We start from the raw sequence: 22372 nt of genomic DNA on the forward strand, positions 1-22372 counted from the left end.
AAGGTGCAGGTGACCAGGAAAGAGTGGAATGTGTTTAACTTTGTGGTGGTTTATCTTTCAGATAAGAGACCAGGCATAAAGCCCTGAGCATCTGTTCTGGTGCCTACACAGTGCCTAGAAAGCATTATTCAGTAGAACTAGGTTTCAAATATAAACCTCCTGAGTCCTGTGCTGATATTCATTTAATAACTGCCAATGTCTTATGGAGGAGACCACGGGTGAAGGTTGGGACTTGAGGTGACTTACAGTAACAGGACAGGCACAGAGATGATTCTGGTTGTTTAATGTTGGGTCTTATATCAGCCAGGGGACATGGCTGACGAGGCTGTCAATACCAAGTTTTTCACGGCTCTTGACTGACGGCACCATGAGGTAATTAGCTGATTCAATTTCCATTGTGTGGGGAATAAGATGTAAAAATTAAAACTTACCCTTCACTTATATAAAAATAACACAGTTTGGTAAATAGAGTCAAGTTTCTGATAAAACTACTGGTTGCCAAGGCCCAGATTTAGTTATAGATTCTTTGTTCTGCCTTGATGGAGAGAACAAGAGAAAGGTCATATTGTGTCCTCTGTCCACCACAAAGGGACTGTTAGGCGATCCTTATTACACCCCTCCCACATTTAATGTGAAGTAAACACGACCTTGAAAGTAACCACAGCTTTTACTGTAGGAACTGATTCCATTTTCCTTATCAGTAAGTTGGCAAGCAGGCTGAGGACTGCCAGAGACCAACTAAGTTCTCTGCTGCCCTCTGCAGGAAATACTGTGAAGTGCAGGGGCAACCTGCTTTTCTCAACAAGGCAATCATGTTTGTTTAGGTTATTATATAGATGATTACATAAGCAAATTTTTCATTTGAAGAAAAAAATAAATGACAATTAAAATGCATACTTCCGACCCTCATGTATCTAGTTAATAAAGTAGACTTTTTTTTTTGAATACCGTTGCGTAGTGCATGAGGCACTCTGCAGGTCAGAAACGCTTCAGCACTTTTTCCAAGTGCAAGGAACTGCTCTATTTTTAAAACTCTAGAGTTAAAATTACAAACCAGTATTACTTATCTAACGAAAATAGTTAAGTTATAAATAACATTTAAAATGTTACTAAAAAAGGAAGCATCAATAAAGACCTGGGAAGTTTTGGAAATCCACGCTTCTCAGTAGGAATACGCCGCTACCAAGGGCAGGCGCTCCGTGCAGGCCACGAGTAACAGAGGGGTTTGTGGATTTGTTTTTTTTTTTTTAAAAAAAAAGTCACTGATTTTAGAAGTGTGTGTATTCAAGCTTTAGTAAGCACTTTGGTTTAGAAAAGAGCTTAGCTGAGATCAATTAAGTGCTATTGTTCTTTGTAAAGACAACACAAATACCAAAGAAAGTGGGTACTGCTGTCTGTGGTGACTTTGTCTCAGATACACAGGATAATAAAAATCACAAGTACAGTGTATTATTTCCTGTCTTGAAATCTTTTATTACTATTACTGTTGTGTGTGTGATAGGTATGTGTGCAGATATAATTCAGAGGACAACTTTAGGGCCTCCTTCCACTGTGGTCCTGTGGATCAGACTCTGGGGGTGTGGCCAGTGCCTTTCCCCCTGCATCCTCTAGCCAGCCCACATCTCTTCTGATGCAGGAGGATGCTGGAGTCCTCCCATTTTCTCTGACCCTCCACCGGCCCAGGCCACGTCTGTCTTCAGCACTCTTCCCCGGCCTCCACACAGCATCACGCCTCACCTCAGAGCATTGCTTGCCCTCCACTGTGCTCATTAAAAGCTGCTGTGTGCGATTTGTGCTTAGGCTATGTGGAATAGGTGATGCAGAGGGCGTGCTAAGCCCACAGAGCTGGCCGTGTCATTACCCGTGTAGGTAATAAGCTCTCCTCTTCAGTTTCCTGAGGAAACCACTCCATGGTGTATTTTACATGCCTCCTCATTGTGTCCCAGCAAGAACAGCTCTGCCTAGGGTGGAAACTGGCTTACACACATCACATGTTCATCTCCCGGTTCACTGTCCATCTATTACGTGAGATGACATCTCAACATAGGCCATCTGTCAGTGAGAGCTCATTCCAGGGCGGGACCCCAGGCTCCGTGACCTACACTGTGCCTGGCCTTACAGACAGGAAATCCTTACAGGGTTTCTGCAATCGAATCCCTCAGCGCTACAACGCCGAGAGGACTGTAGATGAGGGTTCTACTAATGCAGGGCAAGGCAGTGGCCTTATAAAAAGTGCTGACAAACGAATAATGGGGGAAACTGTAGTTTTTGAGAACTGCTTTACATTTTAAATTTTAATTACTTTTTATTAATAAAATTAATTTTTACCATGAATCTTTAAAAGTCCTGGAAAAAATATTCAGCAGATCCTTCTGAATGTTTTCTGAATCGTGGTGGCAACAGCCAACTTCAGTGTCCTTGTTGTCTGAATCCTTACATTTAGGCTGAGATCTGAAGCGTCAGTACTGCCTGCTGGGAACACACTGAGAACAGCCATCAGGCAAGGAGTGGACTGTGGGCGTGGTGGCCTCCTACACACACACACACACACACACACACACACACACACACACCTCTTGAGAGCTGCTTGGCGGGCTGTGGTGAGAGGCAGTAGGCCGCGGTAACCGGATGTGGTGTTTCTTCCTCTGCCCGCGTACAGAGTGCTTGGTCTCACTGGGACAGCGCCTCTGGCGTCTGGTCTCTGACTGTTAACCTGGTCTGTGTTCTTGGAACTGTCACCGGGTGACCGCAGAGTCAATCAGTTTATGAGGGGAGGATGGGAGTCCGTATTCTTTCATGTTCTGAGTCTGCTGGCTGTCTTGTTGCTTGCCACTGACTTTGCAATGACCCCGATAGTCCATAAAACATTATGTTAGTCTTAGTAAACAGGAAGTATTCTGGATGCCTTAGGAAATCAAATACATGCCATGACAACTCAGAGTTCCCACACTGGGAGTTTTAATAGAGCCAACGGCTGGAGGCTTTCTGGACTGTCCTTTGAAGGACAGGCAGTCCGAAACTGCATCCACCAGGACGAGAACACAGCCGCAGGCAGGGCCCAACAGTTTCTGAAGGGAGCAGTCTGCTGCCTCTGGGAATTCTTTCATCCGAGAATGAGATGCCTGAAAGGCTGACTACCAAGGTACTGTCAAAGTCTTGAGGTTTGAGTGGGACTGAGCCAGAGAAATCCCTGCAGCAGGCTGTGATTTAAGCTACCTACTTTGTACAACTGATCTGGTCTGATGTGTTAATGGCAGACAGGAATGCTGTGTGACACCTCTGGCAAGGTCAGGAACAGAATGCAGAGGCCTAGGATGTTCGAGCAAGGCTATGCCTCCCATGATAGAAAACTGCTGCTGAAAACAGCTCCTGGTGTGCTGGCGAACCAAACAAGGGCTCAGCTCCCTCCTACAAACAGCACGCCATGACGTCAGAGCTGCCCCAGAGGGGCAGTGCCAGGCGTGTCAGGGCAGTCTATGATGCGACAGAAACGGGCCACGGGGAACCATGCTTGAGCAGGAGTACAGGACACCAGTAAGTTACAGTAAGTCATGAGCCAGACTGCCAGCTGTCTGGTGTACCGGTGGTAGGTGGCCATTCTCTACAACAAACCGACAGAAGATAAACGGATTAACTTCACACACTGCTGTGAGCAGAAAATGGATCACTCCCGCACTGTCTACGGGAGAGAGACAGAGGCTAAGGTGCACACTCAGCTGCTCATCCCATGGGCTGGGAGGAGGGGGAGAGGAGGCCCAGGAGTCTCCTGAGCAGAGGCAAACACTTCAGCTAATTAGTCAGGGGCTTGAGGAGCCACACTGAGAAGCTAGACAGAGGAAACTGTGAGACAGACATGGATGACGGCACGGAGGTGGCCACACAGGAAGAGGCCTGGCTCATGGTAGTCAGAGCTGCGGACAGAGGACCCTGTGCGCAGGGGCGTCGGCTCGTCCCCTTGGGGTGACATCTTTCGTTTGTCTGCACTGCCGCATGCCCTAAGTGCCTTGTCTTTAGTTGTGAATGATGTTCTACTGTGTGCATGTCCTTCCAATGCTCAGTGAGGTGCGAGATTCACACTGCTGGATCCACTCTTAGTATCTTCTTGTTGAGATGCTATGGAGGTGTTTCTAAGATACTGGTTTACCGTGTTTCTTGTGCCTTCTTTAGCTCTGTCATCAGAGTGATTCTGGCTTCGGAATTAGGGAGCAGTCCCTCTTGCTTTCAGTGGTTTTTTGTTCTTTTGTTTTTGTTTTGTTCCAGAGAATCGGAGGATATGGTAATTCTTGAAACACTGAGCGTACTTTAAGCAGTGAAGCTGTCTTGTCCAGGCTCTCTCCGCCGTTTGCTGGGCACGGGCGTGTCCGGCTTTGCTCCTGCTGCGTGGGTTGGTTTGTCTCTGCGCTTGCCACGTCTGGGTGGTCCAACAGGCGTTGTTTCTCATGGTGCTGCTTTACCAGTGCTTTGCTTTTATATAGTTGGAAGTAATAGTCTTTTCCTATATTTAGCATTTTAGTCATTCGAGCCTTCCTTTTTCCTTGCTCAAGGTATACAAAGGTTTGTCAGTTCCGATAAGCTTTTCCAAGAAATGAATTTTGGTTTCAGTGAATTTCTGTGGCTTTTCTTTTCTATCTATCTATCTATCTATCTATCTATCTATCTATCTATCTATCTATCTATCTATCTATTTTCTATATTCTTTGTTTACATTCTAAAAGCTTTCCCCTTTCCCAGTCTCCTCCCCATATGTCCCATCAGTCCTCTCCTCTCCATCCATTCTCCTATCTTTCCCCTCCTTTTTCTCTGTCCTGGAACTCCCCTACAGTGCTGGATCAAGCCTTTCCAGGATTAGGGCCCTCTTCTTCCTTCTTCATGGGAATCATTTGATATGCTAATTATATCTTCAGTATTCAGAGCTTCAGGGCTAATTAATATACACTTATCAATGATTGCATTCCATGTGTATATTCTTTTGTGATTGCGTTACCTCGCTTAGGATGATATTTTCTAGTTCCATCCATTTGCCTAAAAATTCATGAATTCATTGTATTTAATTGCTGAATAGTACTCCATTGTGTATATATACCACATTTTCTGTATCCATTCCTCTACTGAGGGATATCTGGGTTCTTTCCAGCTTCTGGCTATTATAAATAGGGCTGCTATGAACATAGTGGAGTATGCGCCCTTATTGCATGCTGGGGAATCCTCTGGGTATATGCCCAGGAGAGGTATAGCAGGGTCCTCCCAAAGTGTCATGTCCAGCTTTCTTAGGAACCGCCAGACTGATTTCCATAGTGGTTGTACCATCTTACAATCCCACCAGCAGTGGAGGAGTGTTCCCCTTTCTCCACATCCTCGCCAACACCTGCTATCTCCTGAGTTTTTAAACCTTAGCCATTCTGACTGGTGTGAGGTGAAATTTCAGGGTTGTTTTGATTTGCATTTCCCTAATAGCTAATGATGTTGAACATTTCTTAAGGTGCTTCTCGGCCATCTGAATTTCCTCAGGTGAAAATTCTTTCTTTAGGTCTGTACCCCATTTTTTTAATAGGGTTATTTGGTTCCCTGGGGTCTAACTTCTTGAGTTCCTTGTATATATTGGATATTAGCCCTCTATCAGATGTAGGATTGGTGAAGATCTTTTCCCAGTTTGTTGGTTGCCCTTTTGTCCTTTTGACGTGTCCTTGCCTTACAGAAACTTTGTAATTTTATGAGATCCCATTTGTCAATTCTTGATCTTAGAGCATAAGCTATTGGTGTTCTGTTCAGGAACTTTTCCCCTGTGCCTATGTCCTCAAGGGTTTTCCCCAGTTTCTTTTCTATTAGTTTCAGTGTGTCTGGATTTATGTGGAGGTCCTTGGAGTTGAGCTTAGTACAAGAAGATAAGAATGGATCAATTCACATTCTCCTGCATGCTGACCTCCAGTTGAACTAGCACCATTTGTTGAAAAGGCTATCTTTTTTCCACTGGATGTTTTCCGCTCCTTTGTTGAAGATCAAGTAACCATAGGTGTGTGGATTCATTTCTGGGATTTCAATTCTATTCCATTGGTCCACTTGCCTGTCCCTGTGCCAATACCATGCAGTTTTTAACACTACTGCTCTGTAGTATTACTTGAGGTCTGGGATACTAGAACTCCTACAGCTAGCTGATAAACAACTTCAGCAAAGTGGCAGGTTATAAAATCAACTCAAGCAAATCAGTTGCCTACCTATACTCAAAGGATAATCAAGCTGAGAAAGATGTTAGGGAAATGACACCCTTCACAATAGCCACAAACAATATAAAGTATCTTGGTGTGACTCTAACCAAACAAGTGAAAGATCTATACGACAAGAACTTCAGGTCTCTGAAGAAGGAAATCAAAGATCTCAGAAAATGGAAAAATCTGCCATGCTTGTGGATTGGCAGGATTAATATAGTTAAAATGGCCATCTTGCCAAAAGTAATCTACAGATTCAATGCAATCCCCATCAAAATCCCAACTCAGTTCTTCACAGAGTTAGAAAATACAATTCTCAAATTTATCTGGAATAACAAAAAACCCAGGATAGCTAAAACTATTCTCAACAGTAAAAGAAATTCTGTGGCTTTTCAATCGCACTGTCCGTTTCTGCACCCTCCTTTCCTTTGCTTTACATTGAAACTGCTTTTCTTTTGCTAGATCCTCAGAGTGAAGTTAGGCGGTGGCCTTAAACTTGTGATTCTCCTGCCTCTGCTGTTCTAAGCACTGGAACCCAGGCTGTGACGCCCGTGGCCAGCTGGGCTTTCCTTCAAGAGCCTGCAAGCGTTTACATGTCCCCTGAGATCTGCCTTTCAATGCACTGCTGTGTTTTAAAAACAGTGTACTTTTTCATATACTTATGGATTTTCTATTTTCCCCTTGATAATTACTTCCCTGTTTTATTTTACTAAGACCAGAAAAAAAACAGTTTGTGTTATTTCAGTCTCGTAAAGTTTATCAAGGCTTGTTTTCCAGTCTAACACATGGGTACCTGAAAAATATCCTTTGTACATTTGAGGAAAATGAGGATTCTGCTATTGCTGGATCAGATTCAAGTGGTTTAAGTGCTCTTTAAGTATTTGATTTCTTTACTGATTTTTTTGTTTGGGCACTATGCCAAAGTTGGGAAAAGTCTAAAAAAGTCATAAAATACACAGTGAGGAAGAATGCAGCTGTGTGCTTATCACCACAGGCTGACAGTGAACTAACTGTGAAGCTATAATGTTTTTGGAAGGTAAATGCACAGAATTAGCAAACTGAAACTTTCAACTCTGTAATTATAGCTCCAATTACCTACACTCCAGACTACACACAGGTCTTCCTGACTCAGAGAAGCCAGTTGACACAGAATGTTTAGTACATACATACATACATATACATATACATACATACATACATACATACATGGCTACTCTGAAAGGGTTAGTGGATTATGATAGCCTCTGTAATCCTATTGTACAAAGGGATTCATATATTGTCAAGTGTATACACGAACAGAAGTTGCCTTGGTGACACATTAAATAGCTGACCACTTTTTAAGTTTTTTTTTTTTTTTTGGTAAGAAAAATGTTCCTGTGTATTAAGAAGCATAATATAAATGAAAAAGGTTTAAATACATACCTAGCAGTCTAAGATAATCTACACTTATATACTGTGGGCACAGCAACAGTTTCTTAGAACATTGATCATGAACTTAGCTTTTACTTTTGACTGTGAACCACGATTTCCTTGCATCTATATCCAGATTGTCTTACTTTCATCACTGGGGCCGGGAGCTGGCTTTATTTTATGGAATTTATCCCAGGGAAATAATATTTGATAATTTACAAGATAGAAGGTGGAGAAAGATCAGCCATATCAAAAGGCAGATGGCATGCCCAGGGCACTCCTCAACAGAGACTGGCTAAATCACTAGCGTTCCCATGCCAGCCACATGCTGCTGCCTCCAACTGTTCATACGTGTGCCTAGGAATAGTACCAAATTACTTACCAAGGTTCCAAAGAGGTCACTTATCAAAAGAGGTGTTTACAGGGTTAAGTTAAAAGCTGCCAAATCATTATTTTCATTCTCAATGCCTTAAAAACTTAATCCCGATGCCTTAAAAATAATTTCTCATTTGTGTATTATTTCATTATGCTTAATCCAATTGGCAGAGTATACCAGTACTTAGAATGTAATCTCTGATACACTTTTGAACTGTTCAAAGAGCTGAGCTCCCTACATGTGAACATCACAAAAAGAATTAAACACTTGCAGAGTTAAAAATGTTTTGAAGCCCTCTGGTTTTTAAAATCATGTTTTCTACTTAAAGAACCCTTTCATGGGGCCAGCAGAAAGAATGGAAACAGGCAACCTCAGGAGGTAGGAGGTGGGGGACCCTCTAGAATGTACCACAGACCTGGGAGGTGAGAGACTCTCAGGACTCAGAGGGAGGGATCTTAGATGAAATGCCCTACCGTGAGAAAGGGGACTTGTAGAGTTCACCTCCAGCAGAAAAGGACATCAAGTGGAGAGATGGGGTTGCCATATCAATGTCAAAAGCTCTGACTCAGAATTGTTCCTGTCTGAAAGAACTGCAGGGACAAAAATGGAGAGGAACCTGAGGGGAAGAAGGTCCAGTGACTGGCCCAACTTGGGATCCAGCTCAGGGGAGGCCCCAAGGCCTGTCTATTACTGATGCTATGGTGTTCTTACAGACAGGAGCCTAGCGTGGCTGTCCTCTGAGAGGCCCAACAAGAAGCTGAAAGAGTCAGATGCAGAGATTTACACCCAACCAAGGACCTCTGTGGTTGAATTAGGGAAGGGCTGGAAGATGTTGAGGAGGAGGATGACTCCACAGAAAGACCAGTAGTCTCAACTGACCTGGACCACGAGATCTCTCAGACACCGAACCACCAACCAGGCAGCACACACCAGTCAATATGAGGCCCCCAACACATAGATACCAGAGGACTTCCTGGTCTGGCCTCAGTGAGAGAAGATGCACCTAACCCTTGAGACTTGAGGCCACAGGGAGTGGGGAGGTCTGGTAGGGTGGGGTAGAGGGATGGGGACATCCTCTTGGAGACAGGGTGGGAAGTTGGGGGAGGTATGGGATGAGGGTGGTCAGAGGGCAGACTGGGAGGGGGATAAAGACTGGACTGTAAAAACAGGTTAAAGAATAAAAAAGAAAAAGAAAAAAGGAACCCTTCCATGCAGTATTGCTCACCCCAGAGCCTTTCTTAATAACAAAATCAAGGGCCACTTTTGACTTCATGTCAAAAGGCAGAGGCAAGTTTATAGCAGGTAACAGTATAAAGGTGAGAAATGCCTTAAAAAAACAAAACATGAACCCAGATATGAGCTATTTTACATATGATACAGAATAAGGCTCTTTACTCTCTCTCTCTCTCTCTCTCTCTCTCTCTCTCTCTCTCTCTCTCTCTCTCTCTCTCTCTCTCTCTCACACACACACACACACACACACACACGTTTTACCTGAAGAAACTTGTAACAAACAATCACAATGATAGGACAATGTAGTAAGGATTTCTAATATGAAAATTCAACTACCATCAGTATTAAGTTCTAAACACCTGATGTCCAAAATCAAACACACAACCCAATGATCGCACCATCTACTTAGGGACTCTGGTCTTCTTTAATTCTTCTGACCTTTATTACTTGATACATTTCGTCTGCCAAGTGTTGTTCTGATTACTTACTACACATCAGGGTGTGTGGCTAGGTTACAGAACATAAAGATAAATAAGGTAGCTGGGCAGTGGTGGCACACGCCTTTAGTCCCAGCACTTGGGAGGCAGAAGTAGGCAGATTTCTGAGTTGGAGGCTAGCCTTGTCTACAGAGTGAGTTCCAGGACAGCCAGGGCTACACAGAGAAACCCTGTCTCGAAAAAACAAACCAAAACCAAACCAAACCCATAAATAAAGTAAATCAGGTCCCGGCAGTAGGACTGACATAAATTATACACACTGGTTATATTAGAAAGGCAAACACAGAGAACATGCGTAGTGTGCTTCTCCAGAGAGAACTGTGAGAATGCCACACTCTAACCCAGTGCTTTTCTATTCTGACGACTTAAAATAAAAAATCACTTGAACAGAGAAAAAGAAAACCCACCCTGTAAAAGCAGACGTTCACAGGTCCCAGGCCACTGACGCTCCATGCCCAGCATTTACCAACTGACAAAACCTGGTTAATTCCAAGGACACTAGATTCTGGCTTAATAAGTTTTAATAACAGAGTACCCAAGTATTTTATATAACTGCGAATGCTTTATACTACAGGCCACATATTTGAGGCCAGTTAACTTGTAGGCTTGCTTAGTTTTTGTTTTAAATGAAACAAAACAAAACAAAACAAAACCCTAACTGACCTAGCATTTAGTGTTGGGGAGATTTTACATAGAAGTTTTGACTCCTCTGAGTCTAGTGCACACCAATGAACAGGCCAGAGCAGAGAGAGCCTGGTCATCCGGGAAGGAGCGACATGCTATGACGAGCCTACTGCCACCTTTGTGTCCGCATAGACCGTAGCCCCTTGGCTCTTTACTGTTACTTGATTCTTATCGCTGTTTTATTGTTTTTAGGTTTATTTTATTTTTTATTTTGTTTTTTCAAGACAGGGTTTCTCTGTGTAGCCCTGGCTGTCCTGGAACTCACTCTGTAGACCAGGTTGGCCTCGAACTCAGAAATCCGACTGCCTCTGCCTCCCAGAGTGCTGGGATTACAGGCGTACGCCACCACCACCCAGCAACACTGTTTTGAGAATGGTTTTCTTTTTACCCTCAACAAGAAGTAGAACCACAAAAAAGAGGGTGTCTTATGGTTCTATTGCTGTGAAAAGATACCATGACCAAGGCAATCTGAGAGAGAGAGAGAGAGAGAGAGAGAGAGAGAGAGAGAGAGAGAGAGAGAGAGAGAGAGAGAAATGGGAATGCTACAGGGCCTGGTATGGCGTTTTGAAACTCCAAAGCTCACCTACATTGATATACCTTCTCTAACAAGGCCAATCCTCCCAAATCCTCCTAATCTTTCCAAACTGTTCATCAGCTGGGGACCAAGCATGAAAATATATGAGCCTGTGAGGGACATTCTCACTCAAACCACCGCAGAGGGAATCTGTAGCCAATACCATTCAGTTTTGAACTTTAAAAAAAAATGGAATGACACCTTTGCCCCTCGCGAACCCAACACTCACCGTCCCCACAGCACAGGATGAAATGCTGCTCGTACTTTAACACGGTCGCAGGGCTTACCTTCAAATCAAGGCTGCTAAGGCTTACGACGTCGTCATCTTTCTCTTTTCGTTTTCTTTTCTGTAAGAAAAAAAGAGATTTGGCTCATACATAAAACTATGCTATTGCATCAAACAAAGACTTCATTCAACCGGTAAAACCACTCCAAGGAGCTGGGGCAGTTAAGACTGATGGCCGCTCTTCCATTGGACAGGGGTTCTGGTCCCAGCACCTCTGTCAGCAGTTCACAATCTCCTGCGGACCCAGCTCACAATCTCCTGCACCTTTGTGGGCACCCCTATACCCACAGGCACACACATAAACAGGATAAATATTACTTTAAAAGAAAAAAATGATTTTGAATAGGGAGATTCACAGATGGTCTCTGGTGTTGCATGGCCTCAATAGGCCCCTCTGACTGCCTGCTCACGTGCAGAAGAGACTCTACATCACTACAGAGCTCACTCGTGGCATTTGCAGACTCTCTTAAGTTATGAGCCATCTGAACTGTTACAAGAAAAAGAAAATATTCAATCAGAAGTGCAGCGGGTTTCTAAAAAGGAACTTATTGTTTATAAAGGGGTGAGGGAAGTCTTTTATAGGGGGAAAATCTTTCTCATAGCCTAATCTCAGGTTTATTGCCTGAAGCAGGATTTATCAAATGCAAGAGGACCCGCCATGTGCCGGAACAGTGTGAGTAATCTCTGAGCTCTGCTTGTTGCCAGTGCTGCCCGGCCTAGGACACAGTTCCTCGTCAATACTTAAGGAGCTCCTTAAGGAGCATCTTATCTCCCCACACCCCAAACAGCTTAACACATTCTCTCTCTTCAAATACCCAAAGCTGACCATCGAAGGCTCTTTTCTAGTTCCTGACCCAGGAGAAGGGCTTGGAGTGCAATTAGAACTGAGCAGAGTAGTTAAGAGAGAAGAGAGAAACACCTCGATAGATGGAGGGGGGTGAGAGAGCTAGAAAGCAGAGCAGACAGAGCAAGCCGAGTCCATTCACTGTGAAAATGGAAGGAGCTCTGTGAAGGTAGAAAAGCTATCTCCCCCTCCCCTCTCCCTCTTGTGCAAAGGGGAAACAAAACATAATTTAAGTGGGGGAAAAAAACCTCAAGTTCAAATCCTTGGGAGCTGGAGAGACAGCTCAGCTGTTAAGAGCACTTGTTGATCGTGCAAGGACCCAGGTTTGATTAGCAGCACCCACACAACGTTTTACAAACACCCATAACTCCACTTCCAGTAAATCCAATACCCTCTTCTGACCTCCAGGAATGGAGCATATCCACTCATGCAAGCAAAACACACATAAATGAAGGCTCACCAGAAAGAAACATTCAAGCAGCAATGCTGCACCACAGCATTCCCAGCTGCACCGAGAAGACACCGGGAAGACGAGATAGTAATGAAGGAACGTGGTAAGTCAGTACCGGGAAGAAACTCCAAAACCAAAGTCACAGACTGTAAGCCAGCTTCATTGACTGGAAGGTCATGCTAACCAGATGGCAGTGGTGCACACCTTTAATCCCTGCACTTGGGAAGCAGAGGCAGGCATATCTCTGTGGGTTTGAGGCTAGCCTGGTCTGCAGAGCAAGTTCCAGGTCAGCCCATGCTACACAGAGAAACCCTGCCTTGAAAATCTAGGGGGAAAAGAGGCCATGTTAAAAAAAAAAAAAAAAAAAAGAAAAAGAAAGAAAAGAAAAAAAAAAAAGATCATGACTGTGAAGCGAGCTAACCCCAACTCCTAAATGTTTCTGTCTGGGGAACCAGCATATTAGCTAGCAAACAACTTGCACGGAATCTAGAGCAACATATATGGAGTGCCGACATGGGTTACGACAGACCTGCGTAGGAAGGAGAGGAGAAGAAAACTCATTAACAAGGGAGTCTGTGGGGAAAGAGCGCACACGACCTGACCTGTGAGCACATATGAGGCACATGACCATCTGCACTTGTGCTCACAGGAGCAGAGCCAGCTGACAGGATCTGAGACAGTGGGCCATTGCTCCCTTCAAATACATTCAGGCTTCATGTCCATCCCTCTGGAGTCACTTGTTAGGACAAAGCATGTGGACACAGAATCAGCTGCTAGTACAAAGCACGTGCTCATATAATCAGCTGCCTTCTTCCACCCTGACACGATTTGCCAAGAGCCCTGTTCTCTTATCGTACCAGCAGATAGAGTAAATTCTCAAACACGGCGACTGTGGTCTGGATATGAACTGTTCTCTGCAAACTGCTCATGACTGGAAGCAGGCAGTGTTCAGGGGGTGACTTTGGGGGAAATGTCTGCATCATGAGGGTCTGACTCTCATCAATGACTACTCCAACTGTGGCTGGAGGGGCCTAGTTGGAGAGAGGAGGTCTGTGGGAGTGTGCCCTGGAAATGCAGACTACGTCTGGTCTCCTGTTTCCTACCCACCACAAGATGAAGAGATTTGCTCCTTCAGGTCTTTCTGTTCAATATGGCCCAGGAACAATGGAGTTGCCAACACTGGCTGAAACCTTGGGAACTGACAAAACAGTTTGCTCCTTTCAGGAACTTGTTACAGTAAAGGAAAGGACGAAGGAACGGGACCATTTTCTGGATTCTCGGTTTTGTTTCTTGGTCTACTTACCAAATGGGAGTCTATCTCACACTAAGCCTTAGCCACTAACAGCAGTTATGTGTTCCCAATCTGTACGCTTGTGGTCTGAGTCGCCTGCCATGAGAATTGTAGAGCAGGGACCAGGAAACTCTAATCAGAGCACTTTTAAAGCCACTCAAAATGTGGAGTAATTTGAAGGGAAGGGACTTTTTTTTTTAATGACAGTCTTTTCCTGTATGAAGAGAAAGCATCTCTCCACTCAACCAGGTCCTCCATGTTCTTCAATGTTTCCAGGATTTCCCCATAAATGTTGCACACATTTTTTCAAGGCCTTATTTCTATTAAATTTGATCCCATTTCTACAATAAAAATATTTCAAATGAGTATACAAATTGTGCTAAAATCATAAAAGTTTCTATATAACATTGGATAAATGATACATGTAATGGGTAAAAAAGTCTAGGAATGCCCAACAGAAATATGAAATACAGAAGAACAGGATACAGATTAATCATGTTTTGTTGAATCCATCTAAACATTCAGACATACAAATAACACTTGGAAAAACAGAAAATGAATCACTGTTTTGTTATTTTCCTTAAATAAGAAAAACATAAAAAAACAAGATTTATTTATACGTGCATTACGGTATACTAAGTTTTAAGTACCAAAACAAAACAAAACAAAAAACAAAAAAACAAAAAAACAAAAAACAAAAAAACAAAAAACAAACAAACAAACAAAACCCAAAAAAACCCAAAAAACAAAAAAAACCAAAAAACCTTTCTTCACCATATCACAGAAAACTAAATGCCTCTGTAAAATCTTGTCTTAGGTTTAGAGAGATGGCTTAGTGGTTAAGAACACAATTGGCTCTTATAGAACACAAGTTCAACTCCCAGCATTCACAAGGCAACTAACAACCACATGAAACTCTAGTTACAGAGGATTCTGGCTTCCATAGGCAATGTATGTGCATGGTGCACAGACATATATACATGCAGGCAAAACATCCATATACCTAAAATAAAAAGAAATAAATCTTAAAAAAAAGACCCTCCTTACCCTAAAAATGGTTTCTGTCTTGGGGGAACCAATAGCAGATAATTATTCACTTATTATATATGTATGTGTATGTATTTACACACACACATATATACATACATGTATATATGTATGTATGTGTATAAATATATAACATCAGCAAACATTTATATATTCTTAACTTAGTATAAAAAGTTGTTGGAGCTGGAGAGCCGGTACTGACTGCTCTTCCAGAGGTCCTGAGTTCAATTCCCAGCAACCACATGGTGGCTAACAACCATCTGTAATGGGATCTAATGCCCTCTTTTGGTGCGTCTGAAGACAGCATCAGTGTACTCATAAAATCAATCAATCAATCAATCAATCAATCAAAAAGAAGTTGTCAAAGAATAAAGTAATGTCTTACTTAGAACACTCAAAGGAACTAAACAGTTCAGTGTTAAAGGTGAATTAATATGAGTACTTTGAGAAATGTTTTATTTACTTGAAATAAAACTTTCAGCTTGTTGGGAATATAGGACTAACTACAGCTTTAGAAGCTCCGCTTCCTGAGATACTCAGAAGCACAAGTGAGCTGTACAGCAGAATGAAAGATAACCCAGGAATGGAGTCTAATGTGTGGAGATGAAAACCCAGGTAGCTACTCACCAAAGTTAAGTCCCAGTGTGGGCCGGGGGTTAAAAATGTGAAGGAGTTGCCTCTCCGAAGGGAGCATCTACGGACAGAAGAGTCAGATAAAGAGAACAATTTCAAAATAGTAAGATACTTGACAGATTAAAAAGCCATTATATTTACAGTCTTAGTCTCAAAACGAGTTAAAATAGTGATCCAATGTCAACAGCCTGAGAGAAAACTGCTTTTCCTGATAGTATCAAAATATAGCAGGGTATATGCCATCCCCAGAATCTTTACACTGAAAAGAGATTATTTTCCAAACCAAACACAGTTCATCTCATGAGTGTACACACCACTCAAAACTATAAAATCATTAATATGACAGCAGCCTTAATAATCATCTTATTAATGATAAAAACCAAGTGAACTTATAAATGTACGTGGGACAATTCAAAACTTATGGCTAATATTCTAAAATAAGTAAAGAAACCATTAATAAAACCCAAATCCTCTTATTTATGTTAATGTAAATTTCTCCTGATTTGTAAAATCTGGAGTTAAAGCAAGAGGAACCTGCTTTTACCTTTCTAAAATATAGGCCTGCATATTCACAAAAATATGTACCTACATTGACAATACACACACACACACACACACACACACACACACACACAAAATACACATATTGACCAAAGCATGGCATAGATGATAACCACAAGCTACACTGCTAATCACGTAAGGTGTATAGAATGTGGAACAAAGGTAAGTTTCCAATGTGGATAAATGCCAGCCAAAGGAAAGTGAAACAGTCTGAGCTTGCTGACACACAGGAGGCAGCCAGCATCACTTGCCTTCAGCAGGGGTTCAGGTGGTAAAGGGGGGGGGTAAGTTTTATAACGGACAAAAGTGGGGAGGGAGGTGCAGGTATAAGCCGGCTGGAGCTGTCCTGGGGAAGCTCCCGGCTAAGTAGAGAACAGGAAGTGATAACCATTGTGACTGCAGATACAGTGTGCATCTGGCCTTTTCTGGTGGATTCTAAGATGTCAGGGTGGGGCTGGAGAGATAGCGCTGTCAGTTAAGACCACTTCCTGCTCCTGTAGAGGACTCGAGTTCCCAGCACCACTTGGTGGCTCCCAGCAACCTTAACTCCAACTCCAGGGATCCAATGTCCTGGTTTTTTTGGTCATCATGAGCACTAGTCACACACATAGCACATATACATACATGCAAGCAAAATAGACATTTTATTAAAAATAAATCTTAAAGAACAATTTAAGAAGCAGGACAAAAACTTAAAGCAGATAGTTGGTAATAAAATTCTAGCTATTTACATCAATTTTTATATAAGTTACTATTTAGCCTTGTGGCCAGGTCCATTTGTAAGTCTGACTCTTACCTTGACTCTCAAGCATGATCAATATTTATCGTACATGACACTACAGATGCATAAATACATAACACTACAGACTGCAAAAATTACAAGCTTTTCTAAGTTACAGAGAAAACAGAAGTGTGTATGTCAGCAAAGACAATAAAGGTAAGATGGCTATCAGAAAGGCTTCACCAAAGAACAGTAAAACTGACTATTCAGATCGCTTACACGGTACAAAGCTCCTGCCATCAAATCCGCCACTGTTTGATCTCTAGGGTGCACATGGTGAACACACATGCCTATACCCACTCCCTAAACCACCCAAACAAGTAAAAGTGAAATAGGAATTTCTCCTCCACAGACTATACTTTGATCATACTCTTTTCCCTCTCCCAGCCCCCCCTAGATCCTTCCCACCTCCACGCTGCCCAACTTGTGATCTCCTCCCATCTCAAAACGAACAGGAAAAACAACAAAAAAACAAAAATCAAAACTACTTAAAAAAGACATTAAGACAAAAATACCAAAACAAACTCATTTATCTGCAGGATACACATATCAAAACAACCAAACAATCGACTACATGAAAACATGGTATCTGTTTTGTGTGGGCCAACTATCCCTGCTGTGGTGGTCTGAATAAGAACGGCCCCTATATGAAGTAGAAATTGCTGGTTTCTTTGGAGACTCACTGTGTCATGTAATGTTTTTTTGGAAACTGCCTTATGAGAAGATGTTTTTGCTGAAGCACACATGAGAAGATATTTTGCTGAGAATAGACACATGATGTTTTTCTGGAAGCAGCCTGGAAAAAGGGCATGTGGTGTTTTGCTGGAATGGACGCTTGAAAGGACACAGGATGCTTGGAACAAGCATAGGTATAACCCAACAGACAGTGGATGACTCTCTGGCATTGTTTTTTTTTTTCTTGCCTTCTTCACTGATCACGGCTTGTCATGACTTCATGGAGAGAAACGCACCAAAGAACTTTTCATGATATTCCAGTGGTTTCCTGCAGCTTCCTTGGACTTGAGCCAATTGGTGCCTGGCAAAGCCTTGTGGTTTCTCCTAGATCAAACAGCCCTTGTTGATTAGTGAATGGTGTTTGCCAGTGGATCGAGCTACCGCTGCTGATTCCTGTGAACTAACTGACTGAGCTGCTGATATCCTGACAATGAAGATTGGATTCTCCTCATCCACATCTCTCTTTGTCTTATTAACCTTTCCTTTCCATTACCTCTGGTAGGTGGCAGGCCAGAAGGGAGGTTGAAGCATTTAAGAACCCTTATTAAAGTAAGTTTTGAAAAAAACCTAAGCCAACGCCTTTGGCTTATATATATGAATGCAAACTCTTTGAAAAGATTAGGATTAAAAGGTGTGGCCTTGTTGGAGGAAGTATGTCACTGAGGATTAATTTTGAGGTTTCCAAAGCCCATGCCAGGCCCAGTCAGACTGTCTTCTGCCTGCAGATGGGGATACAGAACTCTGACTACTTTCCGAGCACAATGTCTGCTTACACGCCACCATGCTTCCATGGTGATAACGGACTGGACTCTGTAAGCCAGCCTCAGTTAATCTTTCTTTTCTAAGAGTTGCCTCGGCTGGGCGGTGGTGGCGCACGCCTGTAATCCCAGCACTCTGGGAGGCAGAAGCAGGGGGATTTCTAAGTCTGAGGCCAGCCTGGTCTATAGAGGACAGTCAGGGCTATACAGAGAAAGCCTGTCTCGAAAAAAATCAAAAAAGAAAAAAAAAAGAAAAAAGAGTTGCCTCAATTATGGTGTCTTTTCACAGAAATGCAACACTGACTAAGACACTTGGGCGTGGACCTTGCTCTGAAGTGTGGCTGATATTCCACTGGAACAAAACAAAACAACAATTTTCCTTTCCCCAGCAGGTATCAATCACAATCAGCTTCTTGGTTCTGGGTGGGAAGGTGTGTCCACTCTCCCCATTCTCAGTGCTAGGATTTTGTCTGGTTTACCTATTGCAGGTCTTGTACATTCTTTCAATGTCTGTGAGTTTAGATGTGTATCATAGCTCTTATGTCTGGAAGATAGTATTTCCTTGGAGTCACCTACCAACTCTGAGTCCTAGAATCTTTCCTCTTCTGCACAGAATCAAAACGGCTTAAATCCACTACATGGTGTGACAAACTCCTCCCAAGAGCAAGAGCTCTGCTTGTTTTTGTTCACTAGAATCCTCAACAGTGTCTGATATTAGGGCAGGTGCAACAGTATTACAGACTGAGTGTGGAATGAAACACTGCTTCCGTTCATCTGGAGTCCACCTTTTCTGTTCCTTAACTGGTCCATCCTAATTCTTGTAATTCTCAGCCTCAAAGATGACTTCTTTCTTGAAGACATGGGTCTGATTGGACGAGAGTAAGTTTCAGAAGGCAAGAATTTGGGTAAATATTACCTTAAACTTCAAACTAATAAAAATCAGCACCAAGTGAAAGAACTTAGCTTCTTTATAGAGTTACTTAATACAATGGGTTTACCCATGCCTAGTTAATGAAAGTAAGGTGTTTGTTTATTCCTCAAAATCATTTGGCATGAATGGACTATAAGTTATATAAAAGATTAGTTTAACATCATATCAAATGACCTGGGTAAGGAGGTTCACACTGCAATCCGAGAACGGAGGAGGCTAAGGAAGAAAGACCAGTTTTAGGCAGTTGGAGCCTGCTTGGTGGCATTTCCTCTCCTTACTGACAATTCTGATTTTTGGAACTGTCAGTAAGGAGAGGAAATGGATTTTTGTCTGAGCACCTGCAGTCCACCAGTTTCCGGTGGAGAATAGCTCTGGCACAGAAGGACTGAATGAGTTTGCGGCCAGCGTCTCTACGAAGTGATTTCTGGGATGACCGAGTTACACAGGGAGAACTTGTCTGAGAAACAAAACCCAAAAAACTGAAATCATGTCAAGTGGACTGTGGGGACACCTGAAAAGATGGGGCAGACACAGGTCTGTTATTTTTACAGATTAAAATCTGACAGCCAAGATTTATGCGGAGATCTGCACAGGCCCATAAATAATGAAGTTCACAATGCCTTATATGAAAGCAGATATTAGCATAAACTCACTGCACAGACACAGAATCCGAACCAAGTTACATATTTTGTAACTTCAATGTCTAACATTATAATGGGAAACCACTATACTTAGTACTTTGAGACAATTTCTCGTATTTCGAAGGTCCAAAGAATGACAGAGTAGTCCAGACAATGCCATTTCAATTTCCCATTTAATAAAAATATTGTGACTTCCACAGCCTCTCTTCCAGACACAGATTTCTGAAATCAGTCTAGGGTTCATCTTTTCCAGACACATAGAAATGAAGACACAACACAGAATGTGAAAATGTGCTACTAACTGAAAAGCCAGAAAGTGCCTTGTCTTTCTCTGATCTCTTCTTTTTAGGAGCCTGTTCTGGTCGGCAAAACAAAAACAAAACAAAACAAAAAAACACAAAAAACCAAAAAAACCAAACAAAAACAAAAAACAAACAAAAAACCGAACAAACAAACAAACAAAAAAACCCAACCCATTTTATTTGCAAAGCTGCTTTTAAAAGCAGGCTGAAAGGGTTGGTGTCTGCTCAGGTGACAATTCCTCTTCTCACCACAGTATCCAGGACGGGCTTGAAGGGAGAGCCTGCACCCACAACTAGCTTCTTTTTTGTTTTTTGTTTTGTTTTTTGATTTGTGTTTTTCAAGACAGGGTTTCTCTGTGTAGCCCTGGCTGTCCTGGAACTCACTCTGTAGACCAGGCTGGCCTTGAACTCAGAAATCCCCCTGCCTCTGCCTCCCAGAGTGCTGGAATTACAGGCGTGCGCCACCACCACCCGGTCCCACAGCTAGCTCCTCGTAGAAAACAGCTCTGGTGCAGAAGTACGGTTCCCCAGGGAAGGGGTTAAAGGAGACTGTCAACAAGTCCAAGGAGTCCGCCCTTTCTAATCAGCCCGGGCAGTCGCCTTTGGAGCCTGGGCTCAAGGCTAGCCCTTGGTGCATCCCGCTGGCCAGCGCACTCTCCTCCCGCGGCATTCCTGCTCGGCCTTCCCCACCCTCCCCTGCACCATTGCCAGTCCTCCGTCACCTCCCGGCTCTCCCGTCCATCCCTGTCCTGAGACTCCAGACCACCCGGCTCTCCCTGCCCACCTCCGGCCACCCTCACCTCTCGCTCGCCGCCGGCCGGGGTAGGTCCGCCGGAAGCCCCGCGGCTCGTTCCTCGCTGAGCACTGAGGCCCTGCGGCTTCTCCTCCGCGGCCGGGGCTGCTTCTGAGCCACCGGCTCTGGCTCCATGTCCGGAGAGGGGGTGGGGTGGGGGCTGTGGCCCAGTGCCCAGGAGACCGATCGTGGCGGGCACGGTGCCCGCCGGCTTCTGCGAGGCAGCAAGTTGCCTTCTAGCAGAGAGCAGCTACCGCCATCATCCGGGGATTTGAAAATGGCGGCTGCCCAGCGATCGGCCAACCAGAGAGCGGGAAGCGGTTGCTAGGCTACGTGGAGTCCCGCCCCAGTCAGAAGACCTTACCGCGCACTTTTAGGAGCTTGAAGGACAAAGGGAAAGTGGTGGGGTGAAAGTTAAGTGTTTGGGGATTTTTATTCTAACTACACACCTTACTCTCCCAAAGGCAGTCTCTATTCACTAGAACGGTCACTTGCAGGCCAGGAAAATGGATCCTAAGCCGTTTACCATTTGAAGTTGCTTAGACAGGTTGAAGGTATTGACCCCAAAGCAAGGGACAGTTGGACATATAAACACTTATTCGTGTGGGATATATGCCTAATTGCCAAATACAATACCTGTAGGGCTGGAGAGATGGCTCAGCGATTAAGAGCATTGACTGTTCTTCCGAAGGTCCTGAGTTCAAATCTCAGCAACCACATGGTGGTTCACATCTATCTGTAATGAGATCTGACGCCCTCTTCTGGTGTGTACAAAGACAGCTACAGTGTACTTAGATATAACAATAAGGCCGGAGATAGAGCGAGCAACGCTGACCAGAGCGAGCAGAGGTTCTGAATCCAAATTCCCAGTAACCACATGATGGCTCACACCCTACAGCAGCTACAGTGTACTCATATACACAAAATAAATAAATAAATAAATAAATGAATAAATAAATAATTTAAAAGACAATACCTGTGTTCTCCTGGACATCTCTAGAGAACCAGTGAAATCTAGTTATGTCTTCCTGTCTTCCAGTAAGTAGGACACAGTGGCCTTACCAAAGGGAAAGGGCTGCTGCTTTCTCTGCTTGCAAGACTGCAAAAAGTGTAGCATGATACAAAAACCTTCTCAGGTTTTTATATGAATATTGGTAAATAAAAATGTTCTTTGATTTTAAATATTGCTAATGGTCTTAAATGTAGTCTCTTTCTCTCTTGTATACAGGAAGATATTAATGACTTTCTGTATAATAGAAAAATTAAAGGCAATCCAAATGAATGACTGGGAGATGCCAAAATACAACTCATTAACTGTGAAGACTGCATTCAGCCAATAAA

The 22372-nt window shown here is 43.2% G+C and overlaps 1 protein-coding gene across 1 annotated transcript in view; it reads right to left on the reverse strand.

Annotated features, from left to right (window-relative positions):
- Positions 1–21319, reverse strand: part of Net1 (neuroepithelial cell transforming 1) — a 34279-nt gene extending 12960 nt beyond the window's left edge. Inside the window, exons 1-3 of the mRNA XM_052157386.1 lie at positions 21039–21319; positions 15524–15590; positions 11265–11324 (exon numbers count right to left, since the gene is read on the reverse strand). Coding sequence (XP_052013346.1) covers positions 11265–11324; positions 15524–15590; positions 21039–21166 — 255 coding nt within the window. The 5' untranslated portion in view covers positions 21167–21319. The remainder of the gene's footprint in view (positions 1–11264; positions 11325–15523; positions 15591–21038) is intronic.
- Between the last annotated feature and the right edge of the window lie 1053 nt (positions 21320–22372).

The sequence above is a fragment of the Apodemus sylvaticus genome, chromosome 14 (assembly GCF_947179515.1).
Source record: "Apodemus sylvaticus chromosome 14, mApoSyl1.1, whole genome shotgun sequence".
Taxonomy (NCBI): domain Eukaryota; kingdom Metazoa; phylum Chordata; class Mammalia; order Rodentia; family Muridae; genus Apodemus; species Apodemus sylvaticus.